General features: G+C 37.0%; 1 protein-coding gene across 4 annotated transcripts in view; it reads left to right on the top strand.

Moving 5' to 3' along the window:
- Window positions 1–17,981, top strand: part of LOC132043915 (N-terminal acetyltransferase B complex auxiliary subunit NAA25) — a 39,388-nt gene extending 21,407 nt beyond the window's left edge. For all 4 annotated transcript variants that reach the window (XM_059434379.1, XM_059434382.1, XM_059434381.1 and 1 more), the window contains exons 13-19: window positions 205–279; window positions 432–624; window positions 2,337–2,456; window positions 11,761–11,899; window positions 12,057–12,097; window positions 15,583–15,846; window positions 16,842–17,981. In XM_059434379.1, coding sequence (XP_059290362.1) covers window positions 205–279; window positions 432–624; window positions 2,337–2,456; window positions 11,761–11,899; window positions 12,057–12,097; window positions 15,583–15,846; window positions 16,842–17,519 — 1,510 coding nt within the window. In that variant the 3' untranslated portion in view covers window positions 17,520–17,981. The remainder of the gene's footprint in view (window positions 1–204; window positions 280–431; window positions 625–2,336; window positions 2,457–11,760; window positions 11,900–12,056; window positions 12,098–15,582; window positions 15,847–16,841) is intronic.
- Window positions 17,982–23,205: the final 5,224 nt, after the last annotated feature.

Raw genomic sequence — 23,205 nt, 5'->3', positions numbered from 1 at the left:
ATTTTTACTATTACTTCTCTATATCTAGAGTTATTGTATTGATTCATATGCTATAATAACTTAGTTCCTTGTCATATAATTATAGAGCTGTGCTGATATGAATTCTGATAATCCTTCATGATACTTGGTATCTTTTAAATGCTTAGCTTCTCTTGAAAGATTGTTTTTTTATGACATATAATATCTATGGTGCATGGTTGACAGACATGTTTGGCAGTACAAGATTTTGCTGTTGCATTTGTACTCCCACTGGAATTCTCTTCCGTTGGCGTATGAATGGTAAGAGTTAGTTTCCTCTTTGTCCCCCAGAAATCAGCTCATTACTTGCTTGTATTACGTTTTATTTCTGTCATTTGGAAATCAATTCTTTGGGATTCACCTTTTTTAGGCTTCAGTCTGTCTTATATGGTAACAGTTCTCTTCCTATGTAGGTATAAAACACTGGACGTGAAGAACATATTGTTGGAAACTGTATCGCACCACATCTTTCCACAGATGCTAGCATCACCATTGTGGGCTGATTCAACAGATATTTTGAGGGATTATCTAAGATTTATGGATGATCATTTTAGAGAATCTGCTGATCTTACATTTCTTGCATATCGTCATCGAAGTTATTCTAAAGTAAGTTAGTGGCCTACACATATTATTCCTCCGGTGTTTACAGTGCTAAATTTACCCTCCTATATATATGTGTATGTGTGTGTGTATATATATATATATATATATATTTTTATTACATAGGGGGTAGGGGAAGGGGAAATGGGGAAGGGGATTACAATGTGGGGATTCGAACCCTCACCAACAAGGTGAAAGTTCAGGTAGCGAACCAATTGAGCTACTAGATCCCTACACCATCCTGGTTCAAGCTGTGTTAGGGTGGTTTTTTTTGGTTCAAATAGAATAGATCTCAGCTTTAAGAATGTGCATGTTTTTTCTAATGTGTAAACTAAATATTTATAAGATTTATCTAAAAAAGGATAAATTATCAAACATGTTTTTTCTAATGTGTAAACTAAATATTTATAAGATTTATCTAAAAAAGGATAAATTATCAAACATTCTCAAAGCAAATTGATATAGTAATCCAAGTTCCCAAAATGCACAGAAGTTTTTACAATCTACGCCATATCTGCTCTTAAACCCTCATTTTGGCCGATTCTGGTTTGTGCACTCTGCTGTTAAACCATAACTTTATATCAATTTCCTCTTAAGAGGCAGAGGACCAAATGCTAGGCTTCTGCAGCATGATGCAGGAATACCTGTCATGAGAAAATCTAATTATTTCCCAGAGACGTAGAAATTTGTCCCTTTTTCTTGTTGCCCTTGGCTTATATTGTTCTCTTTTTGGCCATCCCAAATCTTCTCTCCGTGTCTCTCCATTTATACCAAGCTCCAGTGAGATTGACGAGAGCACAACTTGGCTAGTTGTATGCCATTGGTTAGAGTACGACTTGGCCTATTATATATGCATGCCAAACTACAAGATATAAAGATATTCTGCCATTCATGCTATTGATGAAAGTCAATAAGCGATTATGCTACTGGCGAGAATGCAACTTGGCCAGTTAAATTAGACCACAAGATAGATATCTGATTTTTTTTGCATTTTACTAATTGCTGACCTGCTTTTAGTTTAGTTCTTAATATATGTGGAACTTTTTTTCTTGAGGTTGAGATGAATAGATCTAAACTTATAATTCTAGGTGCTTTAGCAATTCATTTTGGTGGGTATAGCATGTGTGGCATCATATCTAGTTTCATTGGGGCTCTTTGTTCTTTGCTCTCTGTTGCTCTCAACATTAAAAGAGGGAAACTAGCCTCTTGTAGTAGTGTAGGAATCTTGCTTCAATACAGGAATTAGCCTTAAGCTCAACCTGCTGGAGGTATGCTAATCAGTGAACTTGTGATACTTTTTTCCTAAAATGGTACATGAATTCTCTTGCCTTTTTTTGTACGGTCTGTCATCTTCTTCCAAAGTAAGTAAAATTAGGCTACGTTGTTTTTAGCAGTTTTGAGAGTTTTGCGTAGACGTGGTTTGGTAATTGCCTTTTCCACTGTATTGTCAATCTTTCCTCTGGTTATTGGGAGTGAGGAAAGAGGCTAATGCGGGAAGTACTTTTTACTCTTTCTGGACATAGTTCTTGCGATGTGAGTTCGGAGAGGGTATATGTTGGAGCAATTATTGATTTTCTGGTTTAGAAGCTTACACTGCTTATAATTGTCATTTAGTATCCGTTCAAATGGTTCCCTTTGTTGAACAAAAGAATAATTTAGTAAAACATACAATGAATTAGCACAATGGTAACAAAAACTTCATTTGTAAACTTTTCTAGGTTATTGAGTTTGTTCAGTTCAAGGAGCGATTGCAACAATCTAGCCAGTATTTGATGGCAAAAATTGAAATACCTATGCTGCAGTTAAAGCAGAAAGCAAATAGCATTGAAGAAGGGGAGGTAACCGTTTTCCTCAACACTTCAAGTTTTTCTTCCGAATAGTTCTTTGTTTGCATTTTTATATCTGCAATCACTTGGAGATACAGGTTTAGCCCTAGGGTTATTGGATAGCAGTATAGCGCACAAATTTCACCTGATGTTCACATGCCTCGTTGATTGAATAAAGTGAAACCATAGATAGATCCGTCAAACTTGAAACAATTGGTCAAAAAGAAGATTATGCATACACTCTTCTTTTTCCCCTCGACTCATTTCTTTGTTATCTTTTAAATTTCGCTTCAGTGGATTAATTAGATAACATAATTCAATAAATAGGGCTTATGGTTCTTTATTTTTATTTTTTGTAAAAAGAGCTTATGACGCAAGATTAAAAACGAAAATAGATTTAAAATGCAAGAAAAGAAAAGGATAGATAATTTGACACAACTTAAGACCTAATTTAGCAACCAAAGTTATAGAAAACTAAGACTTCTAAATTAAGAACAAACGAGACACCAAATTCCTAGGATGACCAAGAGGGATTTGGAATTCCCTAATAACCAATCTTCTCAACAATTACTCAATCAAAGGTTTCACAAGCTCTCAACTCTCAAAAGTTTTACAATATCAAATATCAATATTCACAATAGTCTAAGTCTTCTAAATGAAAAAAACTACTATTTATACTAAAGCTCAAAAGAAGACAACTATATTATTACACTTCTACCCTTAATGAAGTAAGGGCCTTGTTTGGGTGTCTTCTTTTGGCAAGAGAACTTGAAATTGCAAATGTTCAAGTAATGGTCACATTGCAAGCATGGCCATCTTCAACACTCTTCTCAAAACCATCCTCCCATGCTATCATGAACACTTGGAATCCCCGGGAAGGCTCTAGAATGTACTCAAGTATGTCCTTCCTCATGAACAACGTTTGCATACTGAGTTCCTTCGCTGGCCCTTGTAAAAGACCATGCCACTCAGATTGTATCATTCTCCCCTTCAAGAACATTTCTTCCCTAAGCGTAAAACTTCGACATTGTAAGGCGTGCCTAACACAAGAAGAAAACTGAATTAGGATTCGGAAATGATCGACTCAAATAGATGCTCATCATAAGCTTTTTTTCCTCCTTCGTGTTCTACGATCGTGCGCATCCGGGCCTCCGCTTTCTTTTCATTAATGAAACCCGCCATCATTATTATGAACTCAAATAAAAGGACCCAAAATTTGGATTTCAAGGCTTGTTCAAAAGAAAAAAAAGACGCCGAGAATTTGTCCCTCAAATTTAAGGGATCACTATCTTGCACAACCATGTTTATAGAGATCACACACATCGGGCGTGCGGTGAACTTGGTATTCGGTGCAAGATCAATTTTGCAGTGCATTATCACGAGCTCATTGACTTCAAATGCACCATCTCCTCTAGGTATCAACTGTCTTTCTTTGTCTGGAACCTCTCTTTTCCGAAATGTACCCAAACCCAATCACCCGTGCTCAAGCACAACTCTTTTGCCGTCTTGTTGCCTTCGTCGTTTCTTGGTTCTTCTTCTCAAGGTGAAGCCTCACCTTCTCATGCAACTTTTCATGGCTCCTACTGCTTGTTGCCATCTAAACTCAACACAACATCTCGAGACAAAGCGGGTTAGATCTAGCGTGGTTGTGGGTTAAAACCATAAACCACTTCAAAAGGTGACACGCCATTGCTATGAATGACTCTATTGTAAGCAAATTCAACCAAAGGGAACATCTTCTCAAGTTAGTTTCCTTTAACCATGGCCCTAAGCATGTAATCCAAGGTCCTATCGACAACTTCGGGTTCGCCATCGGTTCACAAGACAAGAGGTAGAAACAACAATTTAGTACCAAGTCGCTCTCATTACCTCTTTCCAAAAGTTAAGCGAATTTGGGATCCCTATCGTCAACTATGGTTTTGGGAATACCATGCAACTTTACCACATGTTCAACAAACAAAGACAAATTACTATGAGCATCATCAACTTTATGACAAGCAACGAAACGAGCCATTTTTAGAAAATCGATCAACCACAACAAAGATGTTATCCGTAGACTTTTTGGTTCTAGGCAAACCCAACACAAAATCCATCGAAATATCAAACCTAAGCGTTGTTGGAGGCGGGGAGAGTGGTATACAAACCACGGGAAGAGGCTAGACTTGGCGCCACGACACTCAATGCATTGGCCACAAATCTAGCTACATCCTCCCATACGAGGCCAACAAAATTGCTCCTCAAGAATCCCCAAAGTCTTATCAATCCCAAAATGTCCCATCAATCCCCTATACAGGCCCTCCCCTCACAAATAATTCCCCTTCCAAGAGCTCCATGGGCACACACAAACGCTTGTTTTTGAACAAGAAACCATCAAAACCCAGATGTGAGTGTAAGACCTATCCTTAATCCACCTCTCCTTTCCCACTCTTCGCAATCTAGAAAGATTTTGGCAAAAGACGGTCCTTTGATACAATGTCTTCAAGCTTTCAAAACCCATCAGCTTTGGAAGACAAGTGTATTAATCAAAAACGTGAGCCTTGATGGCATCCACCACTACATTCTCCTTTCCCTTTTTGTATCGGATTACATATGGGAAGGTTTCAAGGAATTCAACCCATTTAGCATGCCTTTTGTTCAACTTTCCTCGACCTTAAGATGTTTTAAGGATCTACGGTCTGGTCCTAATCACAAACTCTTTAGGTTACCAATCGAAGTTAATTACCCAAAGCTCTAATCAAAGCATACAATTCAAGATCATAAAGTGGAGTAATTCAACGTCACACCCTTAAGCTTTTCACTAAAATAGGCAATGGGTTTTTGGTCTTGCATCAAAATGGCACCAATACCTACTTTACTAGCATCACATTTAATTTCAAAGATTTTGTCAAAATCGGTAATCAGAATAACCACGGAGCTGAGCTAATTTGTTTTAGTTTCAAAAGCCTTTGCTCACTCCACACTCCAAGAAAAGTTTATCCTTTCTGATTACCCTGGCCAAAGGAAATGCCACGGTACTAAAAACCCCTTAACAAACCGCTTATAAAAACTAGCCAATCTATGAAAACTTTAATAAGACCAATGATTTTAGAGTCACAATTCTTACTAGCGTCTTTTTTGATTCATCAACCTTAATCGCTTCTTGAACTCACAACAAAACCCAAGAAAACAACTTATCGACACAAAAAAGCATTTAGCAACATTAGCATAAAGTTGTTCTTGTCTAAGCACTTCAAACACACATTTCAAGTGAATAACACGCTCATCCATGGTTTTACCGTACACCAATATATCATCAAAGTAAACAACCACGAATTTGCCAATAATGGTTTCATCACTACGATTCATCAAACGCATAAAAGTATTGTGAGCTGCTAGAAGTAGACCAGCATCACCAACCATTCATATGTACCAAACTTGGTCTGAATGCGGTAAGACTCATCTCCGGTTTCATCCGAATTGACGATACCCACTCCTAATATCTATCTGGAATAAGTTACGAACCATTCAACTCATCAAGCATGTCATCAAGCATTTAGCATGGACGGCGATATTTTTGTCGTTATCTTGTCAATGGCCCCAATCAACACATGCGCATGATCCATCTTTCTTTCGGCACCAAGATCACGCGGCACGACACACGGACTCATACTTTCTCGCACAACTCCCCTTTTCAAGCGAGCTCATCCACTTGCTCAAGCTCCTTAGTATCACCCTGGTTGGCCCCATAGTTTCGGCTTGTTTGGCACCGAGACCCCGGACAAAGTTAATTTGGTTTTCACCCTCAAGGCGGTAATCCTCCGGTGAGTTCCGCTGGGAACACATCATCAAAATCCCCGCGAAAGAGTAAGAAATGTAGAACTTGGAAAGTTGGGGTTAGTTCATACAGCGTAATGCATAGTCCCCAGTGCACGAGAGAATCACCGCCGACGCTCCTCCACCTCCTCCCTAATATCCCCAAAGTTTGCCAAGAAAGGATACCGCCTTCCCCTTTGACTCGCGACTTTGCAGACTTCCTTCGAGAACCACTCTCTTTATATTCCTCGTACCACGTTTGATCGCAAGGCCCCTGCCCTTCTTTTTCAACTCTCATTTTCACAGGATGTAGACTTCACCAACTCAAGCAGGCAGCATTGGGCACATATGTCACACGCTTGACCGATCAACAGTTGCATATCGACCGTTCTACCAACACGCTTCGGGTGACCAATCAGTATTGCCAAGGTCGCCACAGTATGTGACAAGCTTGCATGAACTACATCACAGATCTCATCTCGATACTTTCCAACTTTGAATTTGATATCAATTATCGTCACCTTCAATTCACCATATCTATCAGTCCATCAAGCTTTGTAAGAGAAACCATGACTAAAAGCGAGAGTTTCAAGAAATTAATTCAGAGTCAGACCAGAACATTTCGCACAACTCCCACCATCAATGATCATGATACACATTTTGATCATGATACACTTGGAACGAAAAAAGGTTCTCCCGTTGACTCAGATCATCAAGAAATGTATCTAGGTCATTTCCTCGCTTTCAAGGTTGGGAGAAAGTAACTTTAATTAATTCGAGACTCGTGTCTCGCCCTCCTCCATAATCATGGTTTCCATTCAAATCTCCATCATCATCATAACCTCGATGGTCACGAATTGGGTACCTCTTTGCCTACCCACGCGAGGGTTAGGACCATGCCTTCCACCCCTTCCTCGATAACCTCCCTGCGTTTGCGTCTCGTGGCCTCCAACCTCGGTCATCTTAACGTTCGTGCTCGAAGTATAGCCTTCCCCTATCTCTTCCCATTTGGTTGTTGGATGTTTGGACGGTCTTGGGGTGGTATTGGTGCGTTTGGGTGTGGATCATTTAGGTGGGTCGTTTGGATGTGTGGTCGTTTGGAGTTTGATCTTGTGGGGGTGGGTTGTTCCGTCGGGGTATACGGGAATATTGTTTGGTGGGGTAGAGGGCTGTGTTTTGAGGGGTGTTTTGGGGAGTGTTTTGGGGAGCGGGGTTATAGATGATGGAAGGTGCGGCGGGACAAATGTAAGTGAAGTGCTTGAGTAGAGTACCCATTCGTGCTTCCTCGTATTGCACTGTGGCGAATACGAGACCTCTTTACTACCTCCACCGTCTCACCCTACTTCCCAAGTTTTCTGTCCGACCATCCATGTTTTCCATTCGACCACCCATACTCCCAACCTTATCTTCAAGGCTCGCAAGGCTCTCATTACATCATCTGGTATGAGTTCCCGGAACTTGGTTTCATCCGCCGTAACCATAGCAATTATTAAAGACACTCAACAAAACGAGCAAAAACGTTAGATTAGTAAAATCAACTCACACCGTCAAGTATACGCACCTTTAATTGCCTCACAAATTGCTTCCGCCAAAGATTGCGTCTTTGTTGTTAATGTCGACTAGTCACAAGTGGTTCAAATTCTACTCTTGGTCTAGAACCAAGTTAGACTAAGAAAGACGGACGACTCAATTCAATCTAACGGACTTGAACCAAGAAATTAACAACGAAGCAAAAAAACGAAGAAAAGCACGAAAGAAATGCGGAACAAGAACTAGCAATCATAAGTAGGAACAACTACTAAATGACTACTAGTTGAGAGACACAAGAGAATGGAATGCAAAAATCAGGAAATAAATAAAATTTCGGGCCCGGGTAGGTAATAATTTGAAAACACGATCTTGAAGCCCCAATTGATCCCAGATATCAATTTGAAGTAACGAAAATTTAAAAATTTCTGTACTTTTTTTTTTTTTTTTTTTTTGGGTTCCTTACCTACGAATTAAGGAGACAAACAACCAACCAAGGATCAAGCGAAAATTTTGGAAAAAGAAGTGAAGGAATTGAATCAAATGTACCTTTTCGTTGTTGGAATTTACGGTTTGAACTGGACGTAGTTATACGGTCCGTATGTTTTTGAAGGACCGTAGATGTAGTCCGTAAATGGGGAACAGAACCTACGGATTTGGAGTTCAGATTTAAGGTAGGGACTTCTTCAATTATACGGTCCGTATAAAATGTACGGGTCCATATATGGTCAAGCATAAATCAGACAAAAGAGGCGTAGCAAATTTCACTCCAATCTACGGTTGGGAGCGTTCTCAAATCTACGGACGGTATCTTATTTACGGTCCGTATATAGCAACCGTAGATCTCCAGCCGTTGTTCAACTTTTCCAAGTTTTCAATTTGACGGACTGATTGACGATCCGTACTTTTACGGTCCGTGAATTTGGACCGTATCTTTGCTTCAATGACGACGATAGCACGTGATTTCTTGGATCTTGGGCTGGGTTTGTTGACTTTTTTGGCACAACGGACCCACTCAACCTAGGACCATTCCATTTGGGTAAAAAACACTTTTCCAAAACTTGGAATAAACTTTTGGATCTAACTTTCCTTTTGAGTCTTCTTCTCCACTTGAATCTATGAAGATAGCTCAAGAACACATGAACATTCAAATTTCTAGCTACTCTCAAATCAACTCATTTTACCCCCAAATTTCGGATTTAGGCTCCCTTAACGTAGTAGAACAAAGCCCAATGGTTATCAACTCCCCTTTTCGTCACAAATCAAAACCCACTAAGTTGTTCTTTAACTTTTTCAAAAGCTTCAACCCAACAATGGTAGATTCTTCACTATTGACCCGAATGACACGAAATTTGAAGATTTGAAACCCTAACGTACTAAGGAACAAGAATCTAATAACAAAACAACAAAACAAACACAAATTTTTTGGGGTTGTTGGTCCAGATTTTTTTTTTAAGCAACAAACCCTAGGCTAGATTCGATAGAACAAATCTAATCTAAGCTCTAATATCAATTGATGTATCATTAAAAACGAAAATAGAATTAAAATGCAAGAAAAGAAAAGGATAGATAATTTGACACAACTTAAGATCTAATTTAGCAACCAAAGTTATACAAAACTAAGACCTCTTAAATTAAGAACAAAAAGAGACACCAAATTCCTAGGATGACCAAAAGGATTTGAATTCTAATAACCAATCCTCTCAACAATTATTACTCAATCAAAGGTTTCACAAGCTCTCAACTCTCAAGAGTTTTACAATATCAAATATCAATATTCACAATAGTCTAAGTCTTCTAAATGAAAAAAACTACTATTTATACTAAAGCTCAAAAGAAGACAACTATATTATTACACTTCTACCCTTAATGAAGTAAGGGCCTTATTTGGGTGTCTTCTTTTGGCAAGAGAACTTGAAATTGCAAATCTTTAAGTAATGGCCACATTGCAAGCATGGCCATCTTCAACACTCTTCTCAAAACCATCCTTCCATGCTATCATGAACACTTGGAACCCCGGGAAGGCTCTAGAATGTATTCAAGTATGTCCTTCCTCATGAACAATGCTTGCATAGCTTGAAGTTCCCTCGCTTGGCTCCTTGTAAAAGGCCTTGATGCCACTCGGATTGTATCAGCTTATGATCAAGTTGGTCAATGCTATTGGTTTTGGGAGAATACTTGTTTTCAGAAGTAAAGTAGCGTTATGATCTATCAAAAGAAAGTCGAAGGCATTAATGTGCTATATTGCTGTTAGTTTTGATAGATTTTGATAGATTTTAATAGTTCTACTTTTCCCAGTAAGTTTCAGGGGGGTAATATATATTCTACTAATCTTATAAAAGGGACACACATCAGGTCAACATGGCCGCTTGGCTTTTTGGGGGATTTCGGTCATTTCAGTAAGAATGGAGCAATATATGGGCCTCAGAGAACCTTTCTGTAGCTGCTGCCTATATTTTTAAGTGCCTGGACTAAAGAGCCCTCTGCTTATGTCATCCTCCATCGCCACACAATAGCCTAGTCCAACTTAATTCCCTCACGTCCCACTGTTTCTTCCCTATGTATTTCTCAAAGAATTTAAATCGTCTTTTCCCCTTAATTAGCGTAAGATCAAATCTAATTGTTTCTATTTTGCTTCTTCAAATTATTTTTACTGTTTACGGAGAGTAGAACTGAAACTATTAATTGACACATACAAAATTTTAGTTATAGTGAAAAGAAAAAATTAAAGTAATCATTAAAAATTTAAAAAAAAAGAAAAGAAAAAAGATCATATCCAAGATTAAAATTTAAATAAGGGAAAAGGGTCAAAAATACCCCTCTACTTTGGAAAAAGGGCTAAAAATATCCTCCAAACTTATTTTGGGTCAAAAATACCCCTCTCATCCTTAAAGTTTTCAAATATACCCCTGTCTTGACGGAAATTATCCCCCAAAATAACCCAAAATCATTTTTTAAACCAGCTCCATCATTTAAACCCGACCCGACTAAATAATAACCCATAAGATCCCCTTATTCCCCCAATACGTAGGTTTGAAGTTTGAGGGAATTGGGTATATTTGAAAACTTTAAAGATGGGAGGGGTATTTTTGACCCAAAATAAGTTCGGAGGATATTTTTAGCCCTTTTTCCAAAGTAGAGGGGTATTTTTGACCCTTTTCCCTTTAAATAATTTGCTGATTAAACTCTTACAAGTTTTACCAATTTTTTTGAAATAATTACATATACTTTATATAGTAAGTTACTGCATATTTGTTTACTTTGATTTTTAAACATTTTAACCTAAGTTTAAATATATAGACTAATGTAAGTTTGATTAGCTTTAAAGATAATCATATCAAAATTTGACAAAGAGAATAAATATGTTTTTAGATGAATTTACGTACACAGGCAAAATAATATTTGTACACTTGATCGATTATAGCAGATTGTTTACTTCATTTTTCATATTATCAACTTATGCTTAATAGTAAAATTATTAATTTCTATTATTCTAATGTCTCAAATACTAAGGGAAGGGGTTTCCTTTAATTTGCATGTGAATCTTCTTAGAATATTAATAATTTCATGAAACAAATTACAGTATATGAGAAAATTTGAGTTTTAACAAGCTTTACATTTGTAATCCCACCTAATAAGGTGAAGTTCTAAGTGCATAATACTAACTACTCTAACTGAAGCTGACAACCGACGGACAGACTGAAACATATAATAATACTTTAGTGATCCTTTTCAGTTTTCTTTATTATATCGCCAAAAAAAGAATCAACGAGATTTTCGTATTGGTTCTACATAATTCATATATGAAAACAAATTTGCATGTTGGGTCCGTGCCGAGCAGGGGCGCCCTTCCATCTAGTGTATATATATAATATATTTGGAAGGTAGGAAGGTATATGCACTTGTAGGGTGTTTTTGGGGCGGGGGTTGTGTTATTTATAATTGTATTTAGTTGTTTAATGTTTCAGTGACAAATTTTCATTTTGTGATTGCTTAGGGCATTCTAGAAAGCTTGAAACAAGGAATTCAGTTTCTTGAGCTCTCAGATAAAATTGGAAGCAAATCATTGACGTTCAATGAAGAATTGCAGCTGCGACCCTGGTGGACGCCAACTTATGACAAAAATTATCTCTTAGGTTGGTATATGATGCACCTGTTCATACGATATTTTTTTTTTTTTGGTTATTTGTATGATGCGGATAGATTTTTGTCAGCCTTGCTGTAGTACACTTTCTTTCCAGAGTTTACTGCATATGTAACGTCTTTAAAATGACTTCTTGTCGTTGTGCGCAGAGCCATTTGAAGGAGTATCTTATTGCACTGGACAAACCTTGGTATGAACTTTTGTGTTCAATATTTTATACACTAGTTTGATGTTTTATTCAAGGGGTTGTACAAGACTACACGGAAGAGTTCGTTTCAAGATTAAATTTTCTTAAATTTCGTGTCAAGATTAATTATAGGGATAATTTCAGAGACCTCCCTCCAGGTTCAGCTTCGTAACACTAACTTCCCTTATGATTCACAATATTATGCTCGCCTTCCCTACTTCTCTTTTTTTGGTAACAGTTCTTTTAACCTTTTTTTGAGGAAGGTAATAATTCTTGTAGCCTTCTTTTGAGGAAGGTGACAATTGTATTAATGGTAAAAACTTAGATACCCCCAGAAAAAGCTGCTAAGTTGAGATCTTTACAAACAGCAAAAAGGGCATGATCCCCTGTCCGAATTTTAAAGGTTTTTCCCTCTTACATTATCCCTCCTTTGCAGAAGTCATTGCAATTTGTATCCATTCTCAATATCACAATCACTTGAAAATGGTGCAAATAATCCATGTGAAATGAATAGGCACTCTATCATTGATCAGATCTACTCAGGCAATAGATGGATGCAGCGCTCCATCGACCAGTCAGCAAGGTCTAATTCACAATGGTTAAGGAAGAAAAAAAAAAAGGGATCTACCCCGTAGACGAGTGTGATGAAGCACTCTATCATTCTTCTTGTGTTTGTTGAAGTCGTAGGATTATACACAATTAGGGTTTTGATGTTGCATCTTTAGAAAAGGATGTTTACAAAATAAACTAAATAAAAGAGTATATTGAAAGGGCAAATTTGTCCGATCATATGTTTTTCATTAATGATAAGTATGTTAAAAGAATTAAAAAAAAAAAAAGAAAACTAAGGGGAGGTAAGCATAATATCGTAAACCACAGAGGAGGTTAATGTTAGAAGTTAATCCTGCGTGAGATCCTTAAAATTATCCTTTGATTATATTGTAACTTATTAATTTTGAACTTTGATGCAAAGTCTTCCTTATGCATCACTCATCCTATCCTCATTGATTCTATCGGCACTTTATTGGTCACTGAGGGTTCTTTCACTCATGGAAATCAACATTTCCTTGACCTAAATCTTTTTCTAACGGTTTGGTTCTCCCCAACAATACTGAACCGCATGCCAGAGTGTGTCATCTTGAAACAAGGCTTTACAAAAAAATAATCTTTGTCACATTTCAAATATTATGTAATCATGCCAATATATTCGTACTAGAATTATAGCATTACATTTATATCTTCCTTCTGTTGATCTCAATACAGAGAAATGAGTGTCTAAACGGGATAAAGTGAGTATGACGTAATTGTCCCTCACAAACATCACATTTTTTTGGGTAAGAAATTGAACCTTGGGTGTGTCTCAACCCCATAAGCCAGTTCATAAGCTGAGGATTGCCCAAAATCATATAAGGAGATAAGAAACTATCTCCTTAACCAATATGGGATACTCTTAACACCACCCCGCAGACAACATAAATTGGAGGCCTAACATTGGGTGAACCAAGAATATGAATGTGTTCGGTTCTGATACCGTGTTAAAAAGTGGATCTTGGAACTCAACCCCAAGTTAGCTCATAAGGGGTGGATTGCTCAAGAATATACTCATTCTTTCAACCAATGTAGGATACTCTTGACATTTTTGAGGTTTTCAGAGTGAGAAATGAATTAATATACCGTTCATTTTATTAAAACAATACGGAAAAGTATTTCCATTTCAAAGCTTAGGAAGATGAGTAGAAGTTACTTCACGTCTTTTTTTTTTTTTTTTTTTTTTTTTTTTTGCCTTTGTTGAGATTTGTTCCATGGTGTCTATGATTTTCATCCCACTTTTTCCATTCAATGTATGTCATGTGATTTTAATTGTTGAAAAGGTTGATGGAAATGAATGAGGACATAAATGTAGGAGAATAATAACTTCAGTTTGTTATATATAAGTTCCTTCAAGGTAATGCATCTGTCTGTGTTATATTTTTTAATGAAAAATCTTTTCCTTAAGTTAATATTGCTCATTATTTTACTATATGATAAGCATGAGTTGTAGTAGAATTAACATATCCAACATTACATGTCAATAGGATTTGATTTTTACAATGGGGAATAATGCTTAAATAAAGAGCTTTGAAAAAGAAAAATGAAATTCTTGATACTGATGTCTTTTGTGAATATTTATACACCTATGTTCACATTTGCCTTTCAACAATATTTGTTGTCTGTACAAAATAGTAGTTCATGAGGTTTCAAATCCAGAGACAAAAAAACACTACTCCCTCCGTCTCAAATTATCCGTCACTTTTTTGTTTTAGATGCCCCTTAAGAAGTATTAACTAGGATGGGTATTTGGCTACTTTACCCTTATTTATGTCTTAGTTATAATCTCTATCCATTAAATGTTTACTGTGGCTACTTTACCCTTATTTATGTCTTAGTTATAATCTCTATCCATTAAATGTTTACTCTATTTATGTGTCATCTCTATTAATGAAATTTTTTTACTAAGGGTAAAATGGAGAAAAGATAATCAATTGTGCCTTGAACTTCTAAAACGACAAATAATTTGAGACAACTATTTTTAGTAACCACGAAAGATAATTTGAGACGGAGGGAGTAGGTAATTTCCTCCCATCTGCTAAAGTTTTGGTGGACAAAAATACCTGATAACTGTGCTGGTGGAGGTAGCAGGTACCCAAGGGAATAATTGGGATGCGGGTAAGCTGGCATGGACACCACCATTACTAGAACAAAAAAGGGAGAAAGTAGTTTGTGAACTTCCTATACTTTTCCATGTGAACATAAGCTACTTAAAATGGCTTTTGGAGTTTGGGGAACGTCCAAGTCAATGGCCAAATTAGATTTTTTTTAACCCCTCCCTAGGAGCTCCCACCTTTTTGCTCCCTCGGTGACTTGAACCCACAATCTTAGGGTTGGAAGTGGATGGTGCTTACCACTTGAGCAACCCCCTCTTGTCAATGGCCAAACTAGATAGCTAATGGTATGGCGCTGAAACAACATTTGACCGTTGTTTACCCTGTCCGCACCCAAAGGGTAGCGGCTGCGGGTTCCCTTGTCATCAAATTAAAAAAACATTTGACTGTTACCTGATACAACTTGAAATTCTAGATAATTTTACCGCTTAAATCGAGATTTTATGAGGCTAGTGAATTAAACCAACACAGTCAGTTTCCAAGAGTTAAGTCTGATTGAAGGTTATGCATTACATCAGACATGTAATTAATTTTATACGTATAATTGAACTTTCCTTTGTCAGCTATGGTTGAAATGACATGACAATAGTTCGATCACTGGAGTAATCTCACTAATTGTAGCTGTATTCCTTTGGACCTCATGACTTCTGAGACTATGCCCCTGTTCAATTCTTTTTTGCTTTAATGGTTTTTGATATGTATGAAATTCATGAAGAACCTCTCCTTAATGCTAAGCTTGTGGAAAAAAATTCCTCACTTTGTAATTGGTTTATGCTTTTATTGCAGGATGATCAAATCAAACAGTCTCAAGCTAAAGTGGTTAAAACAATTGAGAAGAGGTCCCTTCTACCTAGAATGGTCTATCTCTCAATTCAATGTGCTTCATCATCTGTCAAGGGAAGTGTTGAAGCAAATGGTTCTTTCTTTGACCCTAAACTATCGTTGGAGCTGAGATTGTTACTCGACCGGTATGCCAATATCTTGGGATTTTCCTTCCAGGATGCTGTAGGGCTGGCTTTTGATATTTCGAGTGGCCTTAAGGATGCAGAGGTAAATTATTTTCTGGTCATACTCTCTGTGAGGATGCTTCCAAAGCTATAATTTTTTTGCATGTAAAGTACTTTTCATTCATTGTTTCTTGCTTCTATTTTGATAAATACCAGCATATTTGTGGAGCCCTTATCATGAATTTTGTTGCCATTATTTCTTATCTCTCCATTTCATTGTAATGGCTGGGTTAGTCTTTAAGGAGAATTGGAATTCCTAACTGTACAAGTTCAGCACTGAAAGTGGGAATTTCACTGAAGAAATGGACAAGGTGCATTACTGCATTCCTCAAATTGAAATTTCAGAAGTTACAACAACCGAGATTTAGCTTTGGGCATCGAATAACCTTTGTTATTTATTTGGTGATCTACATTAACTTTAGTAACAGTACGATGTTAGAGGTTTAGTTCCACTACAGCATTTTTGAACATTTCATTTTGAGGTAGATACTAGAAAGATTATTTGTGTTATGCTTGATTGGGAATGGAGTAAAGCAGAAATTTAGTTGTTTTGAAGTATCTCTATGGTGCATGAGAGCAGAGAAACTGAGGAGGCTATAATACTTGAGAATTCAAACTTAAATTCTGAGGATAAATCTCACTTTAGAGACTGATCTTTTAAATGGACAATGAAAAGGCTATGATCATTAATGTATGAGAAAGCAGCCTACATATATATAAGAAAATATCATAATTTTTTTAATAAAATCCTATACGATTGTAAAATAAAATCCTCTATCATTGTAAAATATAATTTAGTTAATTTAGTGTGTATATATATATATATATTGAGATTAATTGTAACAGAATCTTAATGTAGTGTCTGAAGGATTAACATTCATTCTTTGATGCAGCTCAAAACTCTCTTAGAAATAAGGGAAATTTCTTGTTTGTTACGTTCCAAACTTCCGTTATTTGCTGGGTCTGGTATCGAACTGTCCAGCTGTCAGTTTTGTGATGGAATACTAAATTTTTATAAATGTCATCACTTCCATACAGGCATGGAGCTGCAACCTGATTGATTGGATGAACTTTGTTGTATTTTTAAATGCTTGGAATCTTTATTCTCATGAAGTAGATAGAGATTCAAATACATGGCTTCTTGTGAATTTGATTCTGAAGAAGTATATCCTGGATAAAGTCAGATCGATGGGACCACTAGAATCATCACCCGGATGTGATCTTCCTAATCTGGTGCTATTGGTAACTGAACCTTTAGCTTGGCATATTATGGTGATTCAGTCTTGTGCCAGGTTGTTAGTGACTTCAGGAAAGAAAAAAAAGAAAGGTGGACCTTCAGAGCACTGTAACGTTCAGTTATCTCAGCAAGTACAAGATTCAATCCAGTCTGTATGCGAGACTATAGAGCTGGTTAGACAATGGATAAATCAACAAATCAGCATGTCAGACAATGAGAAATCGGAAAATATACTTTCATCTCTCCGACAAGATGGAGAGTTTGGACCCGGGAAGGTCTACCGAGTTGTTGAAACTTTATCCTCATCGTCAACAATTGATAAAGATCTTGGTGATCGGATCACTCGAGCATTGCAGTCTTGGAGTCCTGCTGATATTACTAGAAAAATCATTACTAGTCAGCGCACTGCTTTATCTAATTTCCTTGGAATTTGTGATTCAAAAATCAAATCATTAAAGGAACTGAAAGCTCATTTATAGCTGGAGAAATAGCGGATTCTGTGTGTTGCGGGGAGTTGTTCCAAGTGATTTTCTTGTTTTTCTAGGTACTGTTTCTACCCAAAAATTTTCCACTTAAAGAGTGACAAGGGCTGTTATCTCATCTGACGTTGCATGCTGTACGTCTAAATTTTCCTTTGATGGTTCAATTCTGCTCAAGGATGTACAATAAACATGAAATTCACTATCTGAGTATCTCATTCGTTTTCCCGGTTTGTAATATTTGTTTTTGTACTAGAAATGTAAAGATTTTATTGGCGTATTGCTGATTGCTGTTACCTGTTAATTTTGGTGCATTAGTTTAATCAGAAGTAGAAAAAGAAAGAAAAAAGATGGATGTGGATGGATTCATGTCTCTGTATACAGAGAGAATAAAAGTGAGGCCAACACACGACACTTGTACTGTGATGTAATTTCCATAAATGGTTGTCAGTCTTTAGGCTACTAATGCTTGCAACAGTGAAAGTGCCAAGTTTTTTTTTATCATTTGAACTGTCATAGTAATAAGAAGTTTGTCGAGTAAATTATTGATGTAGTTCCCTAAGGAATTGCCTTGATTGAAGCTTGTTAACTGCTTCCTCTATGCTTATTGTATGTGCGAACGGATTTTAGGAAAATGGACATGGGTGTATTAGATTTGACGCTTCAGTGTTAAGTGAAATCAACAATTACTTGATGTTGTAAATATTAACATTAATTCGAACTTGGTTTTGTTGTAACACTCATACTTTACGTGAGTCTTATTATCCTCCTGACTTTTTTTAGTGCATTTAAATGGTATTTATCTGGTGAGTTGGACAAGAAAGTGAGACCACGTACAAGGAGCGTATAAGGATTAAAACACAACCCACCTGTTCATTTTTTGCCATGTGGTGCTCTTAACTGTTATTTTATTAATCCCCGATTTCATCTCAATTGAGACTAAAGAACTCAAGACCCTAACTTGTAAATTAATTGCTATCTTGAAGAGGTAAGTTATCATTTATGTCATTTTCTTCTCTTTTTTCATTTCTATCTTATATTTAAAAGGTTAGGGCTTCTAATTTCTTTCGCATATTTTCTATATACAAGATTAGGGTTAGTTATGAAAGAGCTCAGATCGGAGCTTAATAAGGTTTTCAATGGACGATGAAGATCCAAAGATGAAGCTTGAGGTGCTATGCCATCACGGTGTTTTGCTGAAAATGCAGATTTCTTGGTATCCCATCAATCTCGAAAAAAGATTTTGGTCTTGCCCCTTCTATGGTGTAAGGAATAATTACAATGTGTTTATTATGTTTTGTTATGACATTACATTGAAGTTGTTTGCTGGAGTATTTTCAGGCAAATAAATGTTATTTTTTTTGATGGAGAGATGGACTGGATAACAACACAGATAGCGTAAAGACTTTAGAGAAGGATTGAGTCTTGGAGAAAAGAAAACAAAGTTCAAGTATTTGATACTTGAAATCTTGTTTAATAGTAAAAGAAACATAGAATAAATTAAGAAGAAAAAAGAATAGGAGGGAGGGAACCAATACATGGAATCTTACCATTGAAGAATCCAAGCTATGGTTAAGGTAGAACTAAAAAGGGCAAAACCCTAAAGAGAACCTCAAAGGTCTCCACAAGCCACAAGGCTAACAATATTAATATTAATTCGAATTTAGTTACAATGAAGAAGAAAATCCTAGGTGCATAGAAGACTACTAACACTTTATTCAATTAAGCTTTAAAGACAGTCAACATAGTAGTAAATAAGCTCCTAGACCCACTAAATTGAGCTGCTAGACTTGCTCCTTCTTTTGACAGATTTTGGGTCATAAATCCAACTCCTCTCCGTCTTCAATTTGGGCTTCCAAATAGTTGTAAGACTTTCCTAAAAGATCTATTTTGAATGGAGCTCTTCTTCCATCATAAGACATATTTTCACTGTTAATTTCATATCATTAAAGCATCTTGATATTCCTTGGTCCTCAATGGAGTTAAACTTTCTTGGATGCTATCATTCTCCCTCTCTTAAAGAAGATTCGTCCTCGAATCTTGACATTGACTGTATTGCTCCTTAATGAAGTTGTGCCTCAACTGTTGCTATCATTCTCTCCTCTTAAAGAAAATTCATCCTCGTATCTTTACAGTGACATGCGACCAACATGATAGTCACAATAAATAGAAAAACACAACAAACACTTGGTAAAAATAACACAAGATAGTGTGACCATATGATACAATATTGAAATGTAAACAAAGGAAATAAACAAGAAAGATAAAAGAGAGACATAAGAGATGGAATCAAAAGAAACCTAAAGCTATATTAAAGCTAAAGATCTCAAATGATTAACCAAAACAGGCACCTAATCTATGAGGAAGACCTCAAGGGAAGGGAATTGTAAACAATCCCTTGCAACCCACCTTTTCAAAACAAATGTCAACAAAAGCTTTACCAAGCTCTCAACTCTCAAACTCTCACAAGAGTGTAATTGTCAAAACTCAAAATCATCTAAGACCTAAAGGGTTATTCCCAACTATTTATAGTCTAAGGAAACTTATTACAAATATGCCCATAGTGGCATTTTTGAAATCACAAAAATAACCACTATTGTGGTTTGCGGTTGAAATCTACGGACCGTGAAATGGTTTATGGTCCGTACTTCTCAAGCGTAGATGGTTGGCTGATTTCTGAGCATTCTGTTTCTGTTTCACGACCAGGATCTACGGACCGTGAAATGATCTAGGGTCTGTCTTTCTCAGTAGCCTCACATGAGTGATCTCTATCAAGTGGCATCCCTTGGGACGTGCCAAAGTGAGTTCAAGTACCTCCATCTTCATAAACAATCCTTGTAAAACTTCGAGGTCTCGGGCTTGGCTCCATGTGAATGGCCTTGATGTGACTTGGGTTGCATCATTCTCCCCTTCCTGAAGAGAATTTGTCCTCAAATTTAAGGGATCGCCATCATCCATGTCAAAGAGAGAAAGATCACAAATGTTGAAGGTATTGTGAACTTGATATTCCAAAGGAAGGTCAATCTTGTAAGCATTATCATTGAGCCTCTCAAGCACCTCGAATGGACCATCTCCTCTTGGCATCAACTTGGTCTTCCTCTTTTTGGGAAACCTTTCCTTGCGAAAATGTATCCAAACCCAATCTCCTGGTTCAAGCACAACTCTCTTGCGTCCCTTGTTTTCCTTCTTGGCCATTTCTTGATTTTTTTTCTCAAGGCGATGTCTCACCTTCTCACGCAACTTCTTCATGGCTTCGGCCCTTGCGTTTCCATCTAAACTCAAAACAACATCTTGAGACAAAGGAGTGAGATATAGAGGGGATAGTGGATTAAAGCCATAAACAAGCTCAAATGGAGACATGAAAATGCTTCATCACACTTATGACATGTAATAAAACGAGCCATCTTCGAGAATCGATCAACAACAACAAAAATGTTATCTTTCCCTTTTTTGTCCTTGGTAAGCCCAATACAAAATCCATAGAAATGTCAAACCAAGGCCTTTGAGGGGTGAGGAGAGGGGTATACAATCCATGGGGAAGAAGCCTAGATTTAGTACTTCTACATTCAACACATTGGCCATAAATTTTAGTAACATCATTATACATTTTTGGCCAATAAAATTGTTCTTCAAGGGTTTCCATGGTTTTGTCAATTCCAAAATGACCCATTAAATCCCATTGTGCGCCTTCCTCACAAAAAGTTCCCTCTAAGAGCTCGTGGGCACACAAAGTCGCTTGTCCTTAAACAAGAAAACCATCAAATTTGGAGTAAGGAGTAGAAGATCTATCCCTAAGCCATCTTTCCCATTCCTATTCTTCACAACCTTGAAATATTTGTTACACCTCGTACTTTTGTACGTTGAGTTTCGTTGAGAGCTAGTCATCATAGACTTAGAGAGCGGGACTATCTTTGAGGTTATGCGAGATTAGACATGTCCATCTTGAGTATATAAGAGTTTGAGTTCATGTTTAGTGAGTGTTGGAAGGATTAGAGGCTAAACGAATCGAGAAGAATACGTGTCACGACCAAAATTACGGGCCGTGCGGCACCTACCGAATTACTACCTAGTAGGCGAACACTTACCAACCAACCCAATATTCAAACACGTTTGATTACCAGTAGTATAGTTAATGATCACAACTTAAAAACAAACACTCATAATGACTCTGTTATCAATACAAGAAAACTGAAAAGTTCTCGGGATCTAGCCTAGACAGGTATAAGAGCTCCTATTACACAAGAATAAAACCCAAAATAAACGACACAGCCTTTGCCTGGAATGAGATGAGCAAGGCTGTAGGAAGATGTCCGGTAATCCACTAAGAGAAACTTCAAGTAATAACCTGCAACACATCTACACCCAAAAAGGATGTAGCAAGAGTAGTATCAATACACCGCATGTACTGGTAAGCATCATAGGTCGACTGAGATTAGTTCACGTAACACAATATAAAATCAATAAGATAAACAGATAAGTCAACGTACGCCCTCAATACTCCCAATATAAAAAACTACTCGGGTACGAGCTCATCTCCCTAACTCCTGAATATTCCGGTTCCCTTATTACCACAATAACACCAGCTACCCGACTAGGCAAGGTTTAGTCCTATTTCGTATTTCTTTTAGCGCCAATTAGTTAAGCCTTATCTCCTTGATTATACTAACGTCTACTCCTTGATTATTAGCCTTAGAGTTTTCTATCCAGTTTACTCTCTAGGGTATGATGCATCCATGGAACATACTCATCACATATCCACCACACACTGTGACTCTCTAAATCCATCAGATTTAACACAGAAACTCTAAAACTTAATACTCTATTCTTACGCCAACACCTTTAAGCATGATCAGAACTCCTCAGACAGTTCAACACAATTATAGGAGACGCATATGTAACACCCCGTACCTTTAACCTAAGCTTTGACCATGATCCTAGACTTAGAAAACCCGATAAAGAATGTGGGAATTGGAAATTTCCTCTTCAGTTGTAAGATGGTGGTTTACGCCCATTAACAATGGATCGTATTTCGGATACGACCCGTATTTCAAGTCGTAAATGGTACCAAAGATTTACGAGCATTACGGAATTTGACACTTAGAGGTTACATCGTTAAATACGGATCGTATTTCAAAATATGACCCGCATTTCAAAACATATTTGAAATTTGGAAAAACTTCCTTGATGAAATTTGTAGAGCTTTGAAATACCTTTCCAACGGTATATTATGGGGGTCAAAAGGACATCTGTTCAAAGATTTATGGGCATTTTACTGAAGAGACGCAGTGCAGTTCATACGGAATATGGACCGTATTTCAAATTTTGGCCAGTATTTTGCCAGACGTAAAATTCAATTTTCCAGAACAGTATATATTCGTCCATATCAGTTCAAATCATTATTTTTCATTCCTTCAAGCCCTAGAACGACCTCCTACTCTCTCCCATCATCAAGAACACCAAGGTAAGCCTACTCTAATTATTCCAAGTCAATTCTAATACATATCCTTGTAATCTAAACAAGAAATTATCATTCCTAAACTAGGGTTTTCAAGAAAACCCATCTCAAGGTTCAAGATTCAAGATGTTGGAAATCTTCTTCAAAGTTCAACTCTTTAATTCAAGTTTTGAAGCATTACCAGGTATGTAGAGTTACTATCTACGTGTGGGAACATCATTGTTCTTCCCC

Source organism: Lycium ferocissimum, unplaced genomic scaffold (assembly GCF_029784015.1).
Source record: "Lycium ferocissimum isolate CSIRO_LF1 unplaced genomic scaffold, AGI_CSIRO_Lferr_CH_V1 ctg3007, whole genome shotgun sequence".
Classification (NCBI taxonomy): domain Eukaryota; kingdom Viridiplantae; phylum Streptophyta; class Magnoliopsida; order Solanales; family Solanaceae; genus Lycium; species Lycium ferocissimum.
The sequence above is the reverse complement of the archived record's forward strand: the minus strand, read 5'-3'. Positions and strand labels throughout refer to the sequence as shown.